The sequence below is a fragment of the Sinohyriopsis cumingii genome, chromosome 6 (assembly GCF_028554795.1).
Source record: "Sinohyriopsis cumingii isolate HCF-2022 chromosome 6, ASM2855479v2, whole genome shotgun sequence".
Taxonomy (NCBI): Eukaryota; Metazoa; Mollusca; class Bivalvia; order Unionida; family Unionidae; genus Sinohyriopsis; species Sinohyriopsis cumingii.
Window position 1 is genome coordinate 164,701,356 of NC_142966.1, and position 20,430 is coordinate 164,721,785.

General features: G+C 37.1%; 1 protein-coding gene across 3 annotated transcripts in view; it reads right to left on the minus strand.

Annotated features, from left to right (window-relative positions):
• LOC149798459 (uncharacterized) overlaps nt 1–20,430 on the minus strand; it is a 134,147-nt gene that overhangs the window by 49,657 nt on the left and 64,060 nt on the right. For 2 of the 3 annotated variants that reach the window (XM_089963650.1, XM_089963652.1), the window contains exon 10: nt 12,335–12,472. The exons of the other annotated variant lie outside the window; for it this stretch is intronic. In XM_089963650.1, coding sequence (XP_089819776.1) covers nt 12,335–12,472 — 138 coding nt within the window. The remainder of the gene's footprint in view (nt 1–12,334; nt 12,473–20,430) is intronic. 3 annotated transcript variants of the gene reach the window in all.

Here is a 20,430-nt window from a genome sequence, read left to right on the forward strand (position 1 = left end):
TTAACTAACCGAAGTGCATCTTGTATTAACATAAAGCAAGCATTGTTTTGAAGATTTATTTTATGCTGTTCAAGACTGCCATTTGCCATTTTCACTATAAAAATCGAGCGTGAAAATAGCTTAGCATGTATCAAATGTTATTGTCTTATCATTTATTATTCTGCTATCTTCAGGCATCGAACTGGGTTATTTGTTCTTCTTATTAGTCGTAGTCTAAATGCTCATGGAGACAACCAATGAGCGAATTATTATGTTCTCCAACCTCGTTTTTAAAAAAGAGTTTCGCTTCTTTGACAAATGTATGGGTAGTACTCCTCTGCAGTAGGCAAACCGTGTTAGTCCCGGCAGGTTCTATATCCTCTGCTTCATGGGTTGCTTGATCAATATCGTTCCTAAAAAAGCCTCTTTTTGCTTGATGAGAAGTGATGTCAAATCTTGTCAGGTACTGTAAATCTTATACTCCTCTTAAATAATACTCATGCTATTCTTGGTTTCACATAATAATTTAATTTTCTTCCACAGTGTGTGGTGTAAATTTCAAGCACATAACACTGGTCTGCAATGTTTTAGAAGGCGTCTGCTTTAGAGTTAAAATGTGCTATTTATTATAGATTTTGATGTGCTAAATTCAGATATGACAATTAAAGAAACTTGTTTGATACTGTTTTCACGATATTTAAGTTGTAACAATTTACGTCTATATATGTTGTGTAAATAGTACAGTTTTAATCATAATTTGCAAACCTAGGTATTTTCGTGTTTATGTTTGCTTTACATGATAATATGTCACCTCTCCAGTTTATGTAACACTTTAAAAAAATAGCAAAATGATTATCTAAATAAAATGTATTATGAAACAAAAGGCAAAAAATAATTTTGTATATATCAGTATATAGTTTAGTACCTATCCAGTGTCTACTCTGCTCTTCTTGGCTTGTCTTTTGTACTCATTAGATTGAGCATCTCTTGTCACTGTTCAGCAATAGTCTGCTAGCATTGATGGCTCCATTTGCCTTGATAGCGTTTCTCCATTGTTGCAATGTGATAGTTAAATCGATCGCCGTGCTCGTCGTTCACTGTCCTGCAGTTCGGTGGGAGAAAAAAAACTAGATGAGATTGCCACAAATGTATATTTAGTGACATGTTGCCAAAAATGCTTTTGTATGACTTGATGAGGTTTCCCACCAACTAACTCTAGTTGTCTGCCTTGTTGTTTACGAACAAATTTGTTACCACTAACTGGAAGGCTTTCCATGCCGTCTCTTCCTTACCACGGAGTACATGGTCAAATAAATCATCTCGAAGTTCACGAATGTGAGAAAAAGCAAAGACACCTTCTTTAATCTTTGCTTCCCTTAACTTGATGTGAAAGGGTGGTAACGAAATCATCCTTGATTCAACAAGTGGAGGATGCTGAAGACCTTTCCTCCCAGGTTCCAATGGCTGTCGGAGTGGCCAATATATCTTGATGTAGTGGGAATATCAAGCACGACTATTCCATTCGCAGACAAAATAGTAGAACATTGTGTACGCAGTCTGCAGACCAAGCAAGAGAGCAAGAACCTTTAAATCTCCACAAACCTGCCATCGATGTGGGTCATAGGTTATGCACCTTAAACGTTTTTTCATGTTTTCATAGGTTTCATTCATATAGACTGCATGACCAAATGGAATTGATGGCAAAATATTGCCATTATGCCAAACAAATCCCCACATATTTAAGCGTCATCTTCTATGAATCAACGAACAGTCTCTTCTTGTCTGGATCATGGACTATGTTGAGGGCTGCCATCACATCATCGATGCTGTTGCAGGCTTCAGGATCACCTTCCATGAATAAGATTGGTACAAGATCCTTTCGACGGTCACGTAACACAGAAACCCCAACATCATGTGCCAGAAGATTGCACTACTGTAGTATGGAGCCCAATAGATCTGCTTTACTCTTAGATTGTTCAGAATCTATGACAATGTCATTCAGTTCACCTTGTGTTTTGAGGAGTGGTTCAGATAGGGAGAATGGGAGAAAGTAAGCGTCATGTGCCATTGATAGTTCATAAGTAGAAGTTTCATCTTCTTCTTCTTCATTCTCTGAGGTAAGAGAGGGTGATTCTGGTGCATCAGTAACCGGCAGTCCTCTTCTGTGGGGTTTGGATAATGCACAGTTTACTTTTTCTAGGCACCATGAAGAATTAACAATTGCTGATATGATATATTGGCTCTCTCTAAATCACTGGCATTGGAAAAGGCATATATTCCATTTTCTTCTTCAACCACTGTCGATGATTTGTTGCACAAGTGTTACAGCGTATGTGTGGGGGCCACTTATTGTCCTGATCTCCAATTGTGCTGCCACAGTAAAGGTGATTCACTTTCTTAACCATAGTGGTTATACTGCGCTTTTGTGATGCAAAAGTCACTTGACCACACACATAGAAGAAGTTATCTGCATTATTCACACAAGCACGAGGCATCTCTGCTCCTACTTGCTAAACAGAAATGTGTCATTTCGCAAAATCTAACACTGACAAATAAGAGAGTACAGGGTAATTTGTTCAGCAGTGACATAAGCTTAGTTATGATTGCATTGTCCATGACTGCTAGGAATTACATGATGCAATTCATATCAGGTATGATGCAATACCAGCTTCATATTGCTAAATTCCTTGATTTGTCTAAGAAGCCAGTACTTCCAAACAGAGTCATATATCTATTTATAGATCAAGTAAAAAATATAAACAGAGACGAAATGATACATTTTCTCGACAATCACGATGACGTCAGTGCCTGTGTGTACAAGAGCTTTACATTCATGCCCCATATTCGCATCAGTACTCCCATCGGGTTTTCTCAAGTGGGGAAATGGTTAATTAACAAAGGTGTTATATGCATGTTCTGAGTTGTATAATGTTCCAACTTCAATACATAATTCCAAATCAGTATCTCGTTGGCTGCATTCATCTGACTGTTTTCAGATATATGGACAACACTGCATTGTTTTTAATTTGTACGGCGTCTATCATAGAAAATACTAAATTTCAGACATACCCTGTGTGTTTTCCGTTTTCCGTTGGCTTTTATTTCTCCATATCGATATTAAAGGCTTTGACCGCTCCTGTGGCCTAGTGGCTAGAGCGTCCGCCTCGGATGCGGGAGGTCGTGGGTTCGATCCCCGGCTGAGTCATACCAAAGACTTACAAAAATGGTACTTACAGCTGCCTCGCTTGGCGCTCAGTATAAAGAGGTTAGTGTTAGGACTGGTCGGCCTGGTGTTAGGATAATGTGACTGGGTGGGACATCATGCTACATGATGCCCCAGTTCTAGACATCACTATAACCTGCCACACTGCAAACATCGTAGCGATATGACTGAAAAATTGTTAAAGCTAGTTAAAAAGCCAAATCACACACATACACACATACACACACACACATTATAGGCTTTACACTGGCAGACAGGTTCAGCAAATTCGAGTTTTTGTTATGATTGTCGGATCACAGTATATGGGCTACCGACTCATGATTTGCGTTTATTCTTTCTCCGCTATCGCTAAAAGCTGACATTGTTGACGGATCCATCTATTTTCATTTTAAGCGACCCATTTTATTTTTTCATTTTTAAAATCTTTCGTCTAAGGCTTTCATTGTTGGACTTTTGCTAGCAACACTTTGATCCTGCGTCTTCTTGATCTTTTTACAATTTATGATTCAGAGCTCTACGGTTATAGAACAGTTTTCGTTTATTTTTCTTTCTTCAGGTTAATTTTAAGCGTTGAATATGCAGCGATTCTCCATTCGTAATATTAAATGAAGTTCTGACGCACATTTTCTTTTCTGCATTGATGCCATGCTAAGATCTTGGTTTCGTTGTGAGTACGTGGTATACTGTATTCCGTTCTGGTTTTCGTGGTCACCTGTCAAATAATGCAGAAGGTGAATGTTGCGAAACCCAGATTTACATTCGAAACCAAAATTTAAATACATTGTGAGTACACATGGTTAGACACATAATAACCTTTTTGGATATTCTGCAAGTTGACCTGAATTGTTTCTGCCCAAACTTGTTTATCATAGCAAAACTTAATAGATGGCCTAATTTGTTTCTTTGTATCTGAGTCCTCCACGTGAATGGAGCGTTCTCAAATCATGACCCGAGTGCACAGAATGAGTTCCTTAGTTGCTTTGATCAATTATATCTGATATGGTGTTATGTATATTTGTTACTTCCATTGATATGGTTTGCCTTGGAGATCATCTATACCCAATTCACTTACATATTAATAAAGACAGAACCAGGGTAATATTTCATTAGATATTTTGAGTCCCAATTCCGTCGAAGTGTTTGCTCTAGAATCCAGACATGCTGAGGTTATTGACGCGGTTGGTTTAAAGAGATGTGCTCGATTAGTACCCTCACTCACACCTGAGGCAACGTAAACTTCTACTTCACTTGCTCGAAGGTTTATCCGTAAGATTGCTAATCATAAGCAATTCGTGGGTGGCTTTCACCTGAAGAGATAAAATTTCATGTCTATTACTGCCTTCCTGCTCCGACCATAACAAAGCTTTGTCCTCATAATGTCAGGAGTAAAGGAATGACATCGATATGGTCCCAGAGTGACCAGAGGCAAGATATTTCAACAGTTTCATCGTTATATAGTTGCTGACCAATGCAGTTACACTATGCTAAACATTTACCAAACAATATAGTTCATGCGTACACTATAAACGGGGTGAATATAAACTATAATTAGCAAATGCTACACCAAGAATCCTCAATTTCTTATATACTTTCCATGTAGGGTTGGTGTTGAATACACCATTCTTGCTGAATATGACGCGTTCTCCAACTATCATTTATAATAGTAACAACTTACTCCAAGAACCCTATTAAGGGAAACAATTATTCAGTTCTTTATTCATTTAATTAAAACATCAGCTATGACTTTTTATTATTATGGAAAGTCATGCACCGAATAAACAAAAAGATGTGAATCAGTACCTTGAACTCCGAAAACATTCATAATTCGGGAATACGTCATTCTGAAGGATTTTGCATAAAACTGCGCCATTTGATCACTCAAAGACGTCAGAATAATCACCTACCGATTTGTTAGGAAATAATAACTACAGTATCTTATAAAGTACAATTTCCGTCTGATAATGAGGAAAATATGTTTCTCTACTACCCGCTTAACTGTATACGGCTATAAGCCGTCATTACATAACACTTAAAAAGGGAAATCTCATCCTGACACTTGTATTGACATCTCAAATTAGCAAAGTATATGTAAATATAGACTGCCGATAAGTGGATTTTATAATAACGTTTGTAAACAAAATAGCCGCTGTCTGTACATTGTCTTTTTTATGAGTTAAATATATTTGCTGTTTTTTCATATGCGTTTATCGAAAATGTTGTATTTGACGATTACCATTTAGAACATTTGTTCACGACTGGGCAACATTCGTTCCAATTATCATTCAATTTAGCAACCGTCGATGCAAGCAAGACTGATATATACTTTATTTATATGAACTGCAATTAATTATATATTTATCATGTTTCAGATTATCCGATCGTTTGATGCGAGTGTCCAAATTTGTGAGACAGTTTCTATAAAACCATGTAACCTGAATCGAAACAAAGCTAAACGTATATGTTCAATTAACGATACATTATTTTGTCACTAGGGAAGTAGTCGTTGAAATTTAACAGTGCTATATTTCTTGCGCTCCCGATTCTTTCTTTTCTATCTTGTTTCACACGCAGAGAATTGTCCACTCCCAAAAGACGTTAGAAGGAAATATAGCGTTTAACATGTTTAATTCACGCCTTCACATGTTTACACTTTCAGAGAAACGTTCGTTTCTTATAAAATAATCATATTCAATATGATCTAATGTTGGCTAAAGTATGGAAAATTGGCATATGGATTCATATCAAGTTAATCAGCCATACCAAAATGCAAAACATTTTGATCAATTTTCACGCTTAACCGATTTATTTCCTTGTTTGTTATCTTGGGTCTCATTTCACCAACATTAATGAACATTTGTATGTGGATTGAAACCGGTAAAGTCAACTGAACGAAACCAAGTCAATGTGACATTATATTAATATTTAAATACCGTTTCTTATATCCAACATGCCAGTTAATAACCCATTGAATTTTGAATCATTTTCACGTACTTATCGCTGGCATATGGATTTATCTTAAGAAGAATGAATTAATCATATAAAACTAGTTCACTGTAGCATAATGTTTACGATTCCAAGATTTTGTGTTTTCCGCTATCCCTTTGTTAGGCCATTGATCTATTGAACACTCTCTACCACATCACATACAGAAAAGACACAAAAGGCATCTGGATTCGTCCCAAGAAGATTAACACTCAGCCATTCTTAAACCATGTTAATATCACTTAATGGTCATGCCTGAATGACGCCATGAAGCTTGAACATTTTTAATACATATACTTGATTATTTGGTGGATAAAAAAAATGTTTGTCACCCTGAATTATCAAAACTCTTTTGGGAGTTGACAGTTGTTATGCAGTTTGATGTGTGCATGTGAGAAAATGGCTGGGGTTAGGGAATGACACATCTTGGACAGACACACATGCACTATTTCGTCAGCTGTTATATTTGATGTGAAATTAAGTTACAAATATGTTAGAATTAGAGCTTTACAATCATAATATATCTTAAGAGTCAGTACGGTCATGAAATTATATTTTTCATCACTTATTATGTATCACCTTAGTACAATTTACATTCCACTCTTGTATATATATATATATATATATATATATATATATATATATATATATATATATATATATATATATATATATATATATATATAATATTTGTTATTGAAGAATAACTGCAGAAGGAGTTCTATACTATTTATTAAATACAATACATAAGTACAGTTGGGAAGGGGAGTAAAGACTGCCCTGAAAGTATTTTTCCAATCGAACATAAACCATAGTGAATGCAGAACATAATGCAGCTGATGGTGTGTATCAGCTCTAGTCCAGTTTGGGATATATGATCACTTTTACTGTCAAGTGAGATTTCAAAGCTAACTAGTAAGTATCCTGAGAAATTAACATTAAAAGGAAACGTGATCTGATGACCACATTTATAAGCTTCATGTTTTTACAAGTTCAATCTCTCGTGTGGTTTTGACAATCGTCCCGAAAGTGTGGACTGGTTGGCACTGGACTGCTTTCATCTGAGCCAGACAAAGTTTCATGGTGTGAAGTAATCACTCTTAGTGGCTCCAATAGTGTGGTAGGCATGGGAAGTTAATTTCTTATATTACGCCGTATCTCTCCCTCCTCAGTTACTAACAAGTATGAACGAGGTGTATATGCCTCAAATTGAACAATGCTTGAAAAAATTATCTTTAATCGATACTTTATTACCTACCTGAAGTTTCTTATATTTCGGGCGAGATGTCGACGATCATAATTTCTCTTTTGAATTTGCCTTTGATAGTTTTCCGATTTCTTCAGTCTCATTAAATCTGGCCATTCCGGTTGTACGTTTTTTTTGGGTGCCATTGGCAAAGTAGTTTGTAATTTTCTTCCCATCAATAATTCGGCATGGCTGTACTCATTATCTAATGGTGTTGCGCGATATGTCAAAAGAGCTATGAAGGATCGTTTGCTATTTAAGCATTCTGTTAGGTGTTTGAACAGTTATTTTGGCGAGACCATTGCTCTGTGGATATTGTGGACTACTAGTAATATGCCTGAATCCGTAATGTGTTACTAATTCTTTGAGTATTGCGGATGTGTATTGCGGACCATTATCTGAAACTAACACTTCTGGTACACCGTGTCGCGCAAAGCTTGAGTTGAGGTGATTGACAATTGCTTTTGAACCTGTGCCATGTAATTTCGCTATTTCGATGAATCGTGAAAAATAATCAGTCACCGAGAGATATGTTTGACGATTCAGTTCAAACAAGTCTGAAGCGACTCTTTGTCAAGGTCGACTTGGAAATTCATTTATTATCATTGGTTTAGCTTGATCTCTTGATTTTTCGATGCAAATTTGGCAAGACCTTACCAAATGTTCTAGCTGGGTACTTAGTTCTTTCCACAAAACTGACGTTATGACCCATTAACGGCTTTGAACTATGCTATGGTGACCATTGTAACTTCTATCCATGGTTTCTTTTTGAAGTGATTATTGTACGACCAGTCGTGTACCTTTCATTAAAAGACAATTTTTAAATTGTAATTTAACCTCTATCTTCCCAGTACGAATGAAATTTTCCTTCAATAGCGGTTTTCTCTGGAAAGCCCTTTTCACTAAATTGTACAATTTATTTGCAAATCGAATCGTTTCGATATTCAGACTTTATTTGTTCGAATCAAGTATGTGATACGGGCAAATTACTAACTACGAAATCAACATAGGCGTTAGTTTCAGATTGAAATTCATTGTCACTCTCAGAGTTATAACTTAAAGGTGCTCTGCATTGAAAATCAGAAGTCAATATATTTTTGTCAGCAACAAGAACTATACAAAACTTGAATCTCATCAAACGCATTCTAAAGCGTTGAATTCTAGGGGGTAAATCTCCGAAGACTTTTGTATTCATTAGTGTTACTAATGGCTTATGATCAGTTTCAAGTTTGAATTGTGACCCAATTAAATAGCTACTGAGTCGTTCACATACCCAAGTAATTGCAATGGCCTCTTTTCTATTTGAGCATAGCGTTACTCAGTTTCGGACATACTTCGCGATACGAATGCAACCTCCCTCAGAGTGCTACCGTGCTTCTGCTTTAGCACAGTACCTTGTCCAAACGAAGATGAATCTGCAGATACAGCTACTTCTCTGTTTGGGTCATAATATACTAAAAGTTTTGAAAACATAATTACTTTCTCGATATCTCTAAGAGCTAGTTGTTGATCTGGATCTCATGTCCGCTTTTTTACCTTTGAAAAGCTCACGTAATGGTTTTGATTTTTCTGCCCAATTTGGACTAAGTTTGCCAAAATGATTTGCCATACCGAGGAATAGTCGTATGTCTGTTACGAATTTCGATGTTTCCATTTCAGATATAGCGTTGACTTTTTCCGGATTGGGTTGGCAACCATTTCCGTCAACATGCTCAAGAAACCTAATAGATGGTGTAGAAAATTTACACTTTTAAGCGTTTAATGTGACGCCAGCCTTTTACATTTCCCCAAAAACAAGAACGTCGTCCTAATAACTGACTGTTCCGCCATGTCACTCCAGAGTTTCTGACATCCTTTTCTGAAACAATTCCAACGCGGAACTGATTCCGAATGGAAGGCGATTACAATAAAACCTACCAAAAGGAGTAATAAGTGTTGTAAGGATTCGTGAATCTTCTGACAGGTTTTTATGCCAAAAGTCTGAGCTTGCATCAAGTTTGGTTAAAATCTTTGCAGTTCTAGTTTTGCAAATGATTCTTCAACTGATGATAGTGGTTGGTTCTCTCTTATAATTGTTTCATTCAGTTTAGTTAGATCCACACCAATTCTTACCGTATCGTTCGGTTTCGGAACGACAACCGTTGTTGCGCACCCCTCTGTGGACACATCTACTTTTGAAATGACGCCCATTTTCTCCATTCTAACCAACTTCTTTTGAACTTTGCTCAATAAAAGGATAATAACCTTTCTTGGGGTAGATAAGACATAAGGTTTGGCATTTTTGTCCAGTGTTATGTTATAGAACCATTTTTTCCCAAGACTGTTAAACAAATTTGGGAATTTATCGCAATAATCCTCATCTAAATTTCTAGATTTATCGTGAATTTTTCTTGCATTTTGTGACTTTCTATATGAAGCATTTATCTAGGATATGTTTATCTGTTCATTAATATTGAGAACCTGAATCGTGAGCCTGCCCAAGAGTGCCTGAATCAGTCTCTTTTCAACAAATATGTCTTGTACACTGAACACATTGTTTGATTCAGGTCCACATATCAATTATCTCAGAACTTTACGTTCCAAATTTTCAGGTCCATACACTTTTCGACCAGACTTTGATAGTTTTTGGTCAGCGATATTTCGCAAATCCCTCTCAGGAATTATAGTCACATCAGCACCAGTGTCAATCTTGAATAAAAGTGAAGTGTTGTGTAATCTCACACGCGTTATCCATAGCTGACCCTTCTTTGTGCTAATATTCCCTTGAAATCCAAGTTCTTTTCTCCATTATATTGTGCGAACCGTTGATTTTGACAGACAGCATTTTGCATAATATCTCCATTTCAAACAATTGTGGCATTCCGCTTCTTTTTCTGGAATTTGGTCCGGAGAATGATTAACTTTGTTTTCACTTTTCATGCATCCTTTTTTCTGCTGCAATTATTCTATTGAACATTTAGATTTTATGTTTCTGCTTCCCATATTTCAGTGAAAACGATTTTACTGCATCCATTTCAGTCATTCGTTCTCTAGTTGCTCGTATAGTTGAACGCTGCTTTTTCACAGCCATATTTTGTCGAGATTTTCTAACTCAGACTCGAGAGTTAGATGTTCATCTAACTGTAAATATTCCTACAGTTTTAAATCTCGCAGTCCAACTACAAATCCATCTCTGATCATTTCATCATGTATTGGCAGGAAATTACAATTATCTGCTATCACATAGATAGCTGTAACAAAACTATCCACTGTTTCTCCCTCTTCCTGTTTTTTTTATTTTTTATTTTTGCCCTTTCAAAAATAACATTCTTCTTTGGAATGAAATATCGCACGGATCTATGTCACGGGCTTCCACTTCTTTTGATCTTCCCCTGTCAGGTTGTCAGGTTGAACGAAGACAAATATCATCAGCCTCACTCTCATGGAATAAATCAAGATATTTACTTGAATTTCGTCCTCTTTTTCACTAGGTCCAGACGCGTGACGTAAGTATTCAAAGCGCTGAAACCACAATTACCAAGGTTTTGGTCTCGAAAGGTTCTGTTATATATATATATATATATATATATATATATATATATATATATATATATATATATATATATATATATATATATATATATATATATATATATATATATATATATATATATATATATAATGTTTGATTCGTTGATCTTGTATATCCATTATTTTGTCAGTGTTTAAAGTGGTCTTTCATTTTAATTTAAATTTTCTCGATTGTACAAGACAAACGTGTCTACTGTTGACAACTGTATTGATATCGTTTTGTGCGATTTTAGAAGAAAACGGTGCATAAGAAAAGACTATATCTGCAAATACTTTTTCTAGTTTTCATTTATATTTCGATATCTAGTGTTGATATCATGTTTTCTGATATTAAGGTTATTGATGTGTGAAAGGCGAGAAACACGAAACAATAAATGTAAATGTTCACGTTTAGCCAATCCTTTTGTCTTGAAAACCACCCTCTATAATATCTGCATACGAAGTTACAGCTTCTGTGTTATTTTGTGCCAAAACGTACAATATAAACATACCATTAATTAAACTAGTTTAGTATTGTGCAGCTTAATACTGTTTTATCATATTCCTTTTCATGTCTTTAAAAATTTACATTCAAAGAAACATATTATACAGAAATAATTATTTATAAACCTCTCTATGGTAAAAACATTAATTAACACTCATATCTTTGGGAAAATATACAGATGCAAGTTGTGGGCCATTTGCTGGGTAGCATGTTATATTGGGTGCTGAAGTAAGTGATCGTCACAAATTTAGACAACGTCCATTCTGAGATGCCGGATACAACGAGGGCGATTGACGAGAGGGCGATGGACCATGCATACGTGGAAATTATGCCGCAACACACACTGAGCGGCGAGTACCAATATAAATGTTCTCTGAAGGCCTTATACTATTGGTAGCGTGTGAATGCTGATTATTTACTAATATGTTAAGTAAGCTTTCAGCTCAACACTTTCAATACTTTCAATTAGTGTCTCTTTATTTTTTTAATATCTCAGTGAAGATTTCATTGTATCGAAAACATTGTAAAAAACCCTGCTAAATTGAGATTAATGAATGAGACAGAGAGAAATGCTTATGGCTCGAGTTACTTAAAATTCATAGGCAAGCAGGCTATTATCCGGGTTATTAAAGTATTCTTTCAGCAGAAGTTACTAAATGTACACTTGGTAACTCCTTGCATAAATGTATGCGTGCGAATCACTTATATAGGGTTGTGCAATCTCCACCATTCTATTAGAAAGTTGCTCAATTATCACATACATCGGTCTAGGCGTATTAGCAGAGACTAGGACTACATAAAAATGATCACTGATGAATATATGATGCTGTGTCAACTGATATTGTCCTACCTGTATGACATTTGTTTCCATGCCATCCCTCGGAACATAAACCGGATGGACAGAAGCCGTTGATTTTGTCACAAATAGCTGGGAATCTGCAGTGACCACACATTGTTGTACAATTTCCGTAAAAGGTATCGTTGCATTCTTAAAAAAGAGATTTTTTAATAATAGCAGAAAGGCCGATTAAGGTCTTTAATTCTAAATATGAAGGAACTTTGTTTAGATGGATTGATTGCTAAACTTTTACAACGATTAGAATCTCATAATGACTCAATATCAAGTGGTACATTTTGAAAGTCATATTGTCTTTGTTTAACAACATATGTAACGCACGATAGTTCATTGTAGCTTTGTCAGGATTTTACAGGGAAAGACTGCAAAATATAATTCTGCAATAATTGTGTTCATTTGGAAAATACATTTCCCTCTATCAAAAGCAAAGTATATCGTTTACTACTTAAAATATTAAGATAATTTTTAGATGACTATTTGAGCTACAAAACAGTGGTGACAAAAGTGTCAAATTAGTCAATTCATAAAACGGTTGTTGAGATGAGACTCGATTATTTCAAGTTCCAAACGAATGTGTGTATCATTCCTAACAATTCTTTCAAGAAATTCACATTGCTACCATTTTATAAGGCTCCTTTTTGTCTCTACATACTTTTAGTATTTTTATATAAGTACAATTATTTACTGCTGATTTGGTCAATTTAAGTGTATAAACTCGATATATGATGGAGATGATGGACATAGGATCATCCCGACGGACACACACGCGGACTCCAACGTGACCGCAAATAAAAAGTGATGTAGAAAAAGTAGTATATGTTCAATAGAACGTCTGTGGCTACACCTTCACGTGCTCCAAGGTGGGTGCGCCAAAACCCTCACTGATACTGGGTTAAATTCAAACGAGACTTCTTAGCATATCAACGTTTTCCACCAATGGTTTTGAGAGGCGTAAATCACTCAGTGGAACTTAAGGATCATTCTTGACCTAGATTCCAATTAGCTTGCCATATTCTCCCTTCCAGGGGAATTTATATTGTTGACTTGCTCCAGTCAGCCTCTGTATCATGTTATCAAAAGCATTTATCTCATTGGATTGTATATTAAAGGTGGGCCAAAACTGGGAGTTTGAACTGCAGACCGTCCTCTCAAGAATGTTGTAATGGGTTTCATGAGACTTAGTATATGCCTGGCAATGATATTAGGTTAAGTACTTGCGCTTGACATAAGGTGACGAAGGTTTGACCGGCGTTACGGTCGAGACGACATTCTATGAGCGCTGTTATTGGAGGTATGATGTATGTTGGTATTCGTTTATAACAGGGTACTGTATGTTTCAGTAAAAAAATAAAATGAGAAGGGTCATAGTTACGTCGGTGTGATGCAATATTTACGAGATTGTCAACAATCAGTGGCATCGTTCCGATCCGCATTGATGACGTTGATCAGCTAGTTGCCGAAGCTAACGCCAACTACTGCGGTGCATCGAAGAGTAAATGATTGAGGGGTCGGGATGGTATTTCGTACTATTCGAGGCGTTGGATATTGGTTTGTCGTAGTACCGGCAATTTTGAGACCCGAAATACATTTCAACTCCATAGTGCAATCCGCCACGATTTGTTGTGCATTGGGACAAACATCAGGTGCATTATACTTCAGCTATTTTCCCGGCAGAAAATGACACCAACCGCCGTCTAAATACCAGGAGTGTGTAGCTATATGTCGAAGGGATAGAATTTCCTTTGGCTATAAGCGCCACTGCTAAACGCCTTAACCAGGTCTTAAGCTGAGAAATCGACCGCTATGCATTGCATAATAGTGAAAAGGTAAGATCACTAGCTGTGCACCTGTTTTTGATTCATGCTCAGTAGTCGAAAGTAGAAAAGCCAGAACCCCTTGATCAAAGACTTTGGCCAATTGAAGTATATGCAAAACACGTATGTTGCCGGCCGGACCTCTTGGATTATCACGTCAAAATACCGCTTTGACGCTGGAGAAAAGTCAAAGCGTTTGACACTGTTGTAGCTAGGGTACAAGCTCTAATAATTTAATAATCATTGCAAGCAAATGCTGGTACCATCCATAATCTATTTTGACTTCGACCCACTAGACATCTCACCAGAAGATCCCTCTTTTCAGTTCCAAACAAAACACACTGAAATTGCTATCTTCATACCATGTAGGTTTTGCCACATAGTTGTCAATCCTATGATATAGTATTTGCCATGACCATAGCGTGGATAAATTTACACAGCGTGTATAATTGCAGATAGAATGAATCTGGAAAGACATCGGAAACATACAAATTAAAATGTCATAACGTCCTACCAATAATCAGCAGAATGGCATTTTGTGTTATGGTGCTCTTGGGTGAGAGGTTACTGGAACACTGTCAAATCGCCAGCGAGTACCTCGTTTCAGTTCATGAAGCTACGTATTTACATAGATGGTACAAGTTGTGTTGCATAACATATGCAATTACGATGATAATATCAGCTTGCTGCGAATAAGCGCCATAATAATAATAATAATAATAATAATAATAATAATAATAATAATGAGGACTTTGTATAGCGCCTAATATTTAGAAGCTCTAAGGGCTTAACAGTATTAGACAACACCTATAAGATAAAAAACATATAATGATATGATTACAGAAACAAACACCATAAATTAGAAAACATTAAAAAACATGCTGAGAATATATAAGGTAGGAAAACATTATTAGGTCTTTAAATTGGTTCTTGCAGTCGAAATAAGTGAGTTTTGAGAGCCCTCTTGAATGTGATCACTGTGCCTTTGTGTTCAAGTTCAGTGGGCAATTCATTCCACTTTGCTGGGCCCTGGTATGCAAAAGAACGTTGTCCATATGGCTTTGTTTTCATAGTGGGAATAATTAGTATACGCTTGTCAGAAGAAGAGAGTAAGTATCTTGATGGTGTGTACACATGGGTGAGGTCGGATAGGTATGTTGGACTAGACTCCTAAAGTAAATCATAGCACAGAGAGCAAATGTATTGGTTGATTCTGGATCGAATGGATAGCCAATGTAGGGTACTGAGCAGTGGCGAGGTGTGTTCTGATCGTGGCACTCTAAGTATGATCCGAGCAGCTGTGTTTTGAACTTTTTGAAGTTTTTGGAAGTAGATATTGAGATAAACCAGACATAATTAAGTTACAATAGTCCAGTCTTGAAAGTACTAATGAACACAGAAGTGTTTTAGTGGCATCAACTGAAAGATATTTGCGAATGGAGCTCATGCGTCTCAGCTCAAGATATGTAGCCTTGCATATGTTCATGACATGTTGGTGCAATGTGAGAGTACTGTCCAGACTAACACCCAGGTTTCGAACTGATCATGTGAATTAAATGTTGGCGTTGCTGATATTTATTGTTTGAGGTAAAGGATGTGAATGAGAAAATATTTGTGTTGTGAACAGAATGGCCTCAGTTTTATCATCATTCATCTGCAGCTTGTTACATGTCATCCATGATTTCACATCAGAAATGCACCTCTCTACACATAGGATGGTAGCCTCAACTTCAGTTGGATGGCTAGATTTGTATATTTGGGTGTCATCAGCGTACAAATGTTGAAACACTGAATGATGATTTATGACGCTTGATAGCGACTGAGTGTATATAATGAAGATAACAGGTACAACACCACATCATAGATCAACTGGGCTGGAGTGTATTCCATTTGCAGATACAATTTGTGTCCTGTTGACCAAGAAGGACTTGAACAACAGTAAGGCTATATCGTGAATGCCAAATACATGCTGGAGACGGTGAAGTAATATATCATAGTCTATTTGTCAAATGCTGGAGACAAATCAAGGAGGGTGAGGACTGTAATCTTTCAGCTATCCAACGCAGAGAGAATGTCATTAACTACTTTTAGAAGAGTAGTTTCAGTAATGTGGAAATGGCGATGTGCAGATTGTACATTGCTAAGAAGGCCGTTTGAATTTAGATGAGATACATGCTGGGGTAGAACAACCTTTTCTAAGATTCATGATATGAATGGGAGATTATAAACTGGGCCGTAGTTCTTTAAATGTTGGTTTCTTCAGCAGAGGCTTTACAATGGCAGTTTTGAAAAATGACGGGAAATCCCCTGATGAGAGAGAGGTATTAATAACATCAGTTAGTGAAGGCAATACTGGATCTAAGCACTCAAGCAGCAGTGATTTTGGAATTGGATCAAGTTCACATGACTTTTGGTGCACTATTCATCAGGATTGTACGTACAAAATCCATAGAGACAGGTTCAAATGCTGCTAATGGTTGCCGCTCAAATTCTGTATCCGAACTGTATGGTGACGACGAGTCAATTGCAATTGTGGTGTCAAGCTTATCTCTATTGGTTTGTACTTTGTCACGGAAGAAATTTGCAAACATGTCCGGAAGGCGACTGGAGAGCAGATAGTTGGAAGTGGTGTAGATTTGTTCCTTGACATCAGCTTGTTAGTAATCTCAAAGAGCTCTTTGTAGCTGGAACTTTCCATCATCTTAGTAGTGTAGTGGACTGATTTCGCTGCATGGACTATATTTGTGACATTCTTAGCGGCTTCATAGATTCGCTTATGAATAATGAGTCTGGTGGAAAGTCAAAGGCTCTCATCTTTACGGCGGTCTCTTTTAGCAGTGAGAAGCTGGTCCCTAACACTGCTATACCATGGAGAACACTTTTGAATTGATACTCTGCACTTGGTAGCTGGTACATGTTTGTCAAGCAATGAACGCAGGCAGTTATCGAGTTGTTATGCGGTAGGAGGTAAGCATGTTGTTAGGTTAGCTTGGATGCCGTGCATTAGTTTGGTTCTATTTATCATACGGATGTTTCTCCTCGCAGCAGATACTGGTGGAGGGTTAGGGACTGAAACGTCAAGATGGCATATAATGCAGAGGTCATCTGCAAGGTCATGGGATACCAGGGATGATAATAGAATGTTATCATCAGGTCTATAAAGAATCCAGTCTAAAATGTGACCATGTTTATGGGTAGGATGGTTAACTGACTATTTTAGGTTGAAAACAATAATGGAATCTTTCAGTTTTGATGTATTTAAGTTTCCGGGGCAGTCAATGTGAAAGTTGAAATCACCAAGAATAATAAGGTTGCCACCTATGGAATTTTCATAGTCCAGGAGATTGGGCAACTGCTCCAAAAAGAGAGAGTCAGTCAGCATGTTTTTCTACTAAGAGGAGGGCGGTATAGGCAGAAAAATGGACTGTGTGTGTGCGTGTGGTTTGGACTATTTCAAACAATGTGTAGTAAAACTTGAATGTTGTGGCGTGGTTAAAACGTTTTATCATGGAGTTCTTTGTGATGACAGCAATTGTACCTCCGTGAGAAGTACGGGGGAACGACTTGATCGAGTAACCAGTTGGTGTTAGATCCGCACACTTGGACTCATCGCCTAATGTTTTCAGCCATGTATCTGTCAGGAAAAATATGTCAATATTCTGGTCGTTGATACAATCAACTGTTTATGTGCGCTTTTCCGGTGGTCCTTCTGACTGGGCATTGAATAATGCAATACGCAGAGGTATCTCCTGGATAGATGACACAAAGGTTGTCTAATTAATAGGGATTTGAATTAGGTTATCTAAATTAACGGTCGCAAATAATGGAGATAACTGGAATTCTTCTTCCTGTTCTACGCCGGCCAGCTTTGAAACAACGTTTCTTTTTTCGCTTCTGTTTACATTTAGGTAATGATGAATATAGTCCCAGTTAGTTTAGTATAGAGCACAATGTAATGTGGAGAACCAAAGAGTGATCATTGAAAGCAATTAATAAGGGTCCATCGTAGCATTACCGGGTTGACTGATGAGCATCACGTGATGGTGGTTTGTTCAAAAACAGTGGAGCAAGACAGCTGAGAAAAAGTGTAACTGTTCTCATTTCCTAATCAAAGATGTGAAGAAACACCTACGAATTTAACAGCCAGTACATAATTAACACAATAACGTAGATGAAAATAGGCAACAAACACAAATATGAAAACGGCAATAAAAAACGGAACAGCTGCTTGAAGCAGGTTAAGCGATATCGGCCATCTTGTTGTTTTTTGTCAATCATACCATTTGAACATCATAATATGACTTTCTCGCTGTGATAGCCATAATGTGTGGACTGACTGCAACTTATAAATACTAGGCTCAAAATATTACTGCCAAATACCTAGTGAGGCATTTTACATGAGAGCAGTTATATAGAGCATGATGTTGACCTTCTAACCGTAAAGTAAATTTACATGCAGGAATATATCAGTAGAAAGGAGAGATCTTATGAAGTCGAGATCCATCCAGTTGAGGCTTTCTAAGCCCATATAAACATCTCGGGCATAGCCGAAAGGGACTACAAACGTGCGCAGAACGTTTCAAAGACATCTGGCTGCCAGAACCATGATAGCTACAAAGACGTAATCTTAATGACTTTGTGCTAGAGGTGGCAGTCATCTTCGAGAAATTTCCTGAAACTTTGAGACAAATGTCTACAACTTTGACCTAGCGAATTATTACTGCGGATTCGCGGTAATCTGGGATGTCCTCATGAAACACATTTATCCAGCTTGATATGTACTTGTTTATTGGGAAAGATATGGCCTGTGGCATGTCGATGTGGTTTGGCCCCATTTTAAAGCCATCAGATCAATGTACCTGAACTATGAACCAATAGACCCGTGACTATAAAAAACATGGCCTTGTAACCAACAGTCTTCAAGAGGATCGAAACTCGTATTGCACTCAAAGCGATCATGGAGGACTTGCCAAACGACTACATCATCGAAGTGGACCTGTAACATCCAGATGAGTTACATGACGCGCACAGTGATACGTTGTTAGAACCAAAGGCACAGTGCGTCCACGATGGCTTGTTGAAGGCTGCTTTGGGGACAAACTGTGATTAAGTACACAGTAGTTTGTTCGTCCCTATCACGCCTGTTGAAGAAGAAACACTACGCGGTCAACTATCAAAACTTGCAGATCTCGCTATTCTCGGGATGTTTGTAAAGATCCACAAGGTCAAAGAAAGCTTGCAGATTGTGCCGTACGTCAAGTTCAATACAGAGCTGAGAATCAAAATGTAGTGAAAGCAAGAGAAAGCTTTCTCGTGAGCAACTTGATCTTTGGAAACACCATGGATAACTTAAAGAAGGGAATTCGGATTGACATATTAAGATCAGTAGACGAGGAATCCAAACGTTGGAGCTTGGTCGCTACGTTGAAAACTAAGGAAATGTTTTGTGGCAAAATAGTTGCTGTCCATTGAGCAAGGGAAAACCTTACGTTAAAGCACCCAATCTACAAAGGGACTGTCTGCTCTAGATCAAAACAAGTTCATGATATATGATTTTGATTACATCCACAACAAAGCATGCTAAGTTGAAATAATGATTCTAATGTACACGAGTGAATTTAGCCTGCTAAGGAATGTGGAAACAGAACATGTATTGTGTGATATGGGCGAAGACGCCACCATGTATGACACAGCCAGAATCTGGCCGGCCAAGATGTACTTAACAAAGCCAGCAACATGTTTCTGGAAGTCTAAAGGCGATTAAAATCAGAAGCCAGTAGCATCATTTTTGGGCACCTCCCAAAGATAACCTATATCTATCTGTCTATATATCTACCTATCTATCTATCTATCTATCTATCTATCTATCTATCTATCTATCGATATATCTATCTATCTATCTATCTATCTATCTATCTATCTATCTATCTATCTATCGATCTATCTATCTATCTATATATCTATCTATCTATCTGTCTATCTATCTATCTATCTATCTATCTATCTATCTATCTATCTATCTATCTATCTATCTATCTATCTATCTATCTATCTATCTATTTATTGGATCCAAGCAAACAGATTCTTGTTCAGGAAAAAATGAACAACCATAAGATATCCGAATGGCAAAACACAGTTGAAAGACCGTAGAAAATAATGATATGTGACACGAACTAAACCTACAATGTCTAGCCATGTGGAAAGTCTTTCATCATCAGATAATTGCTACTTGAATCGAAAACCATTGCCTCTCACTGCCAAGATTGAAAAATGGAT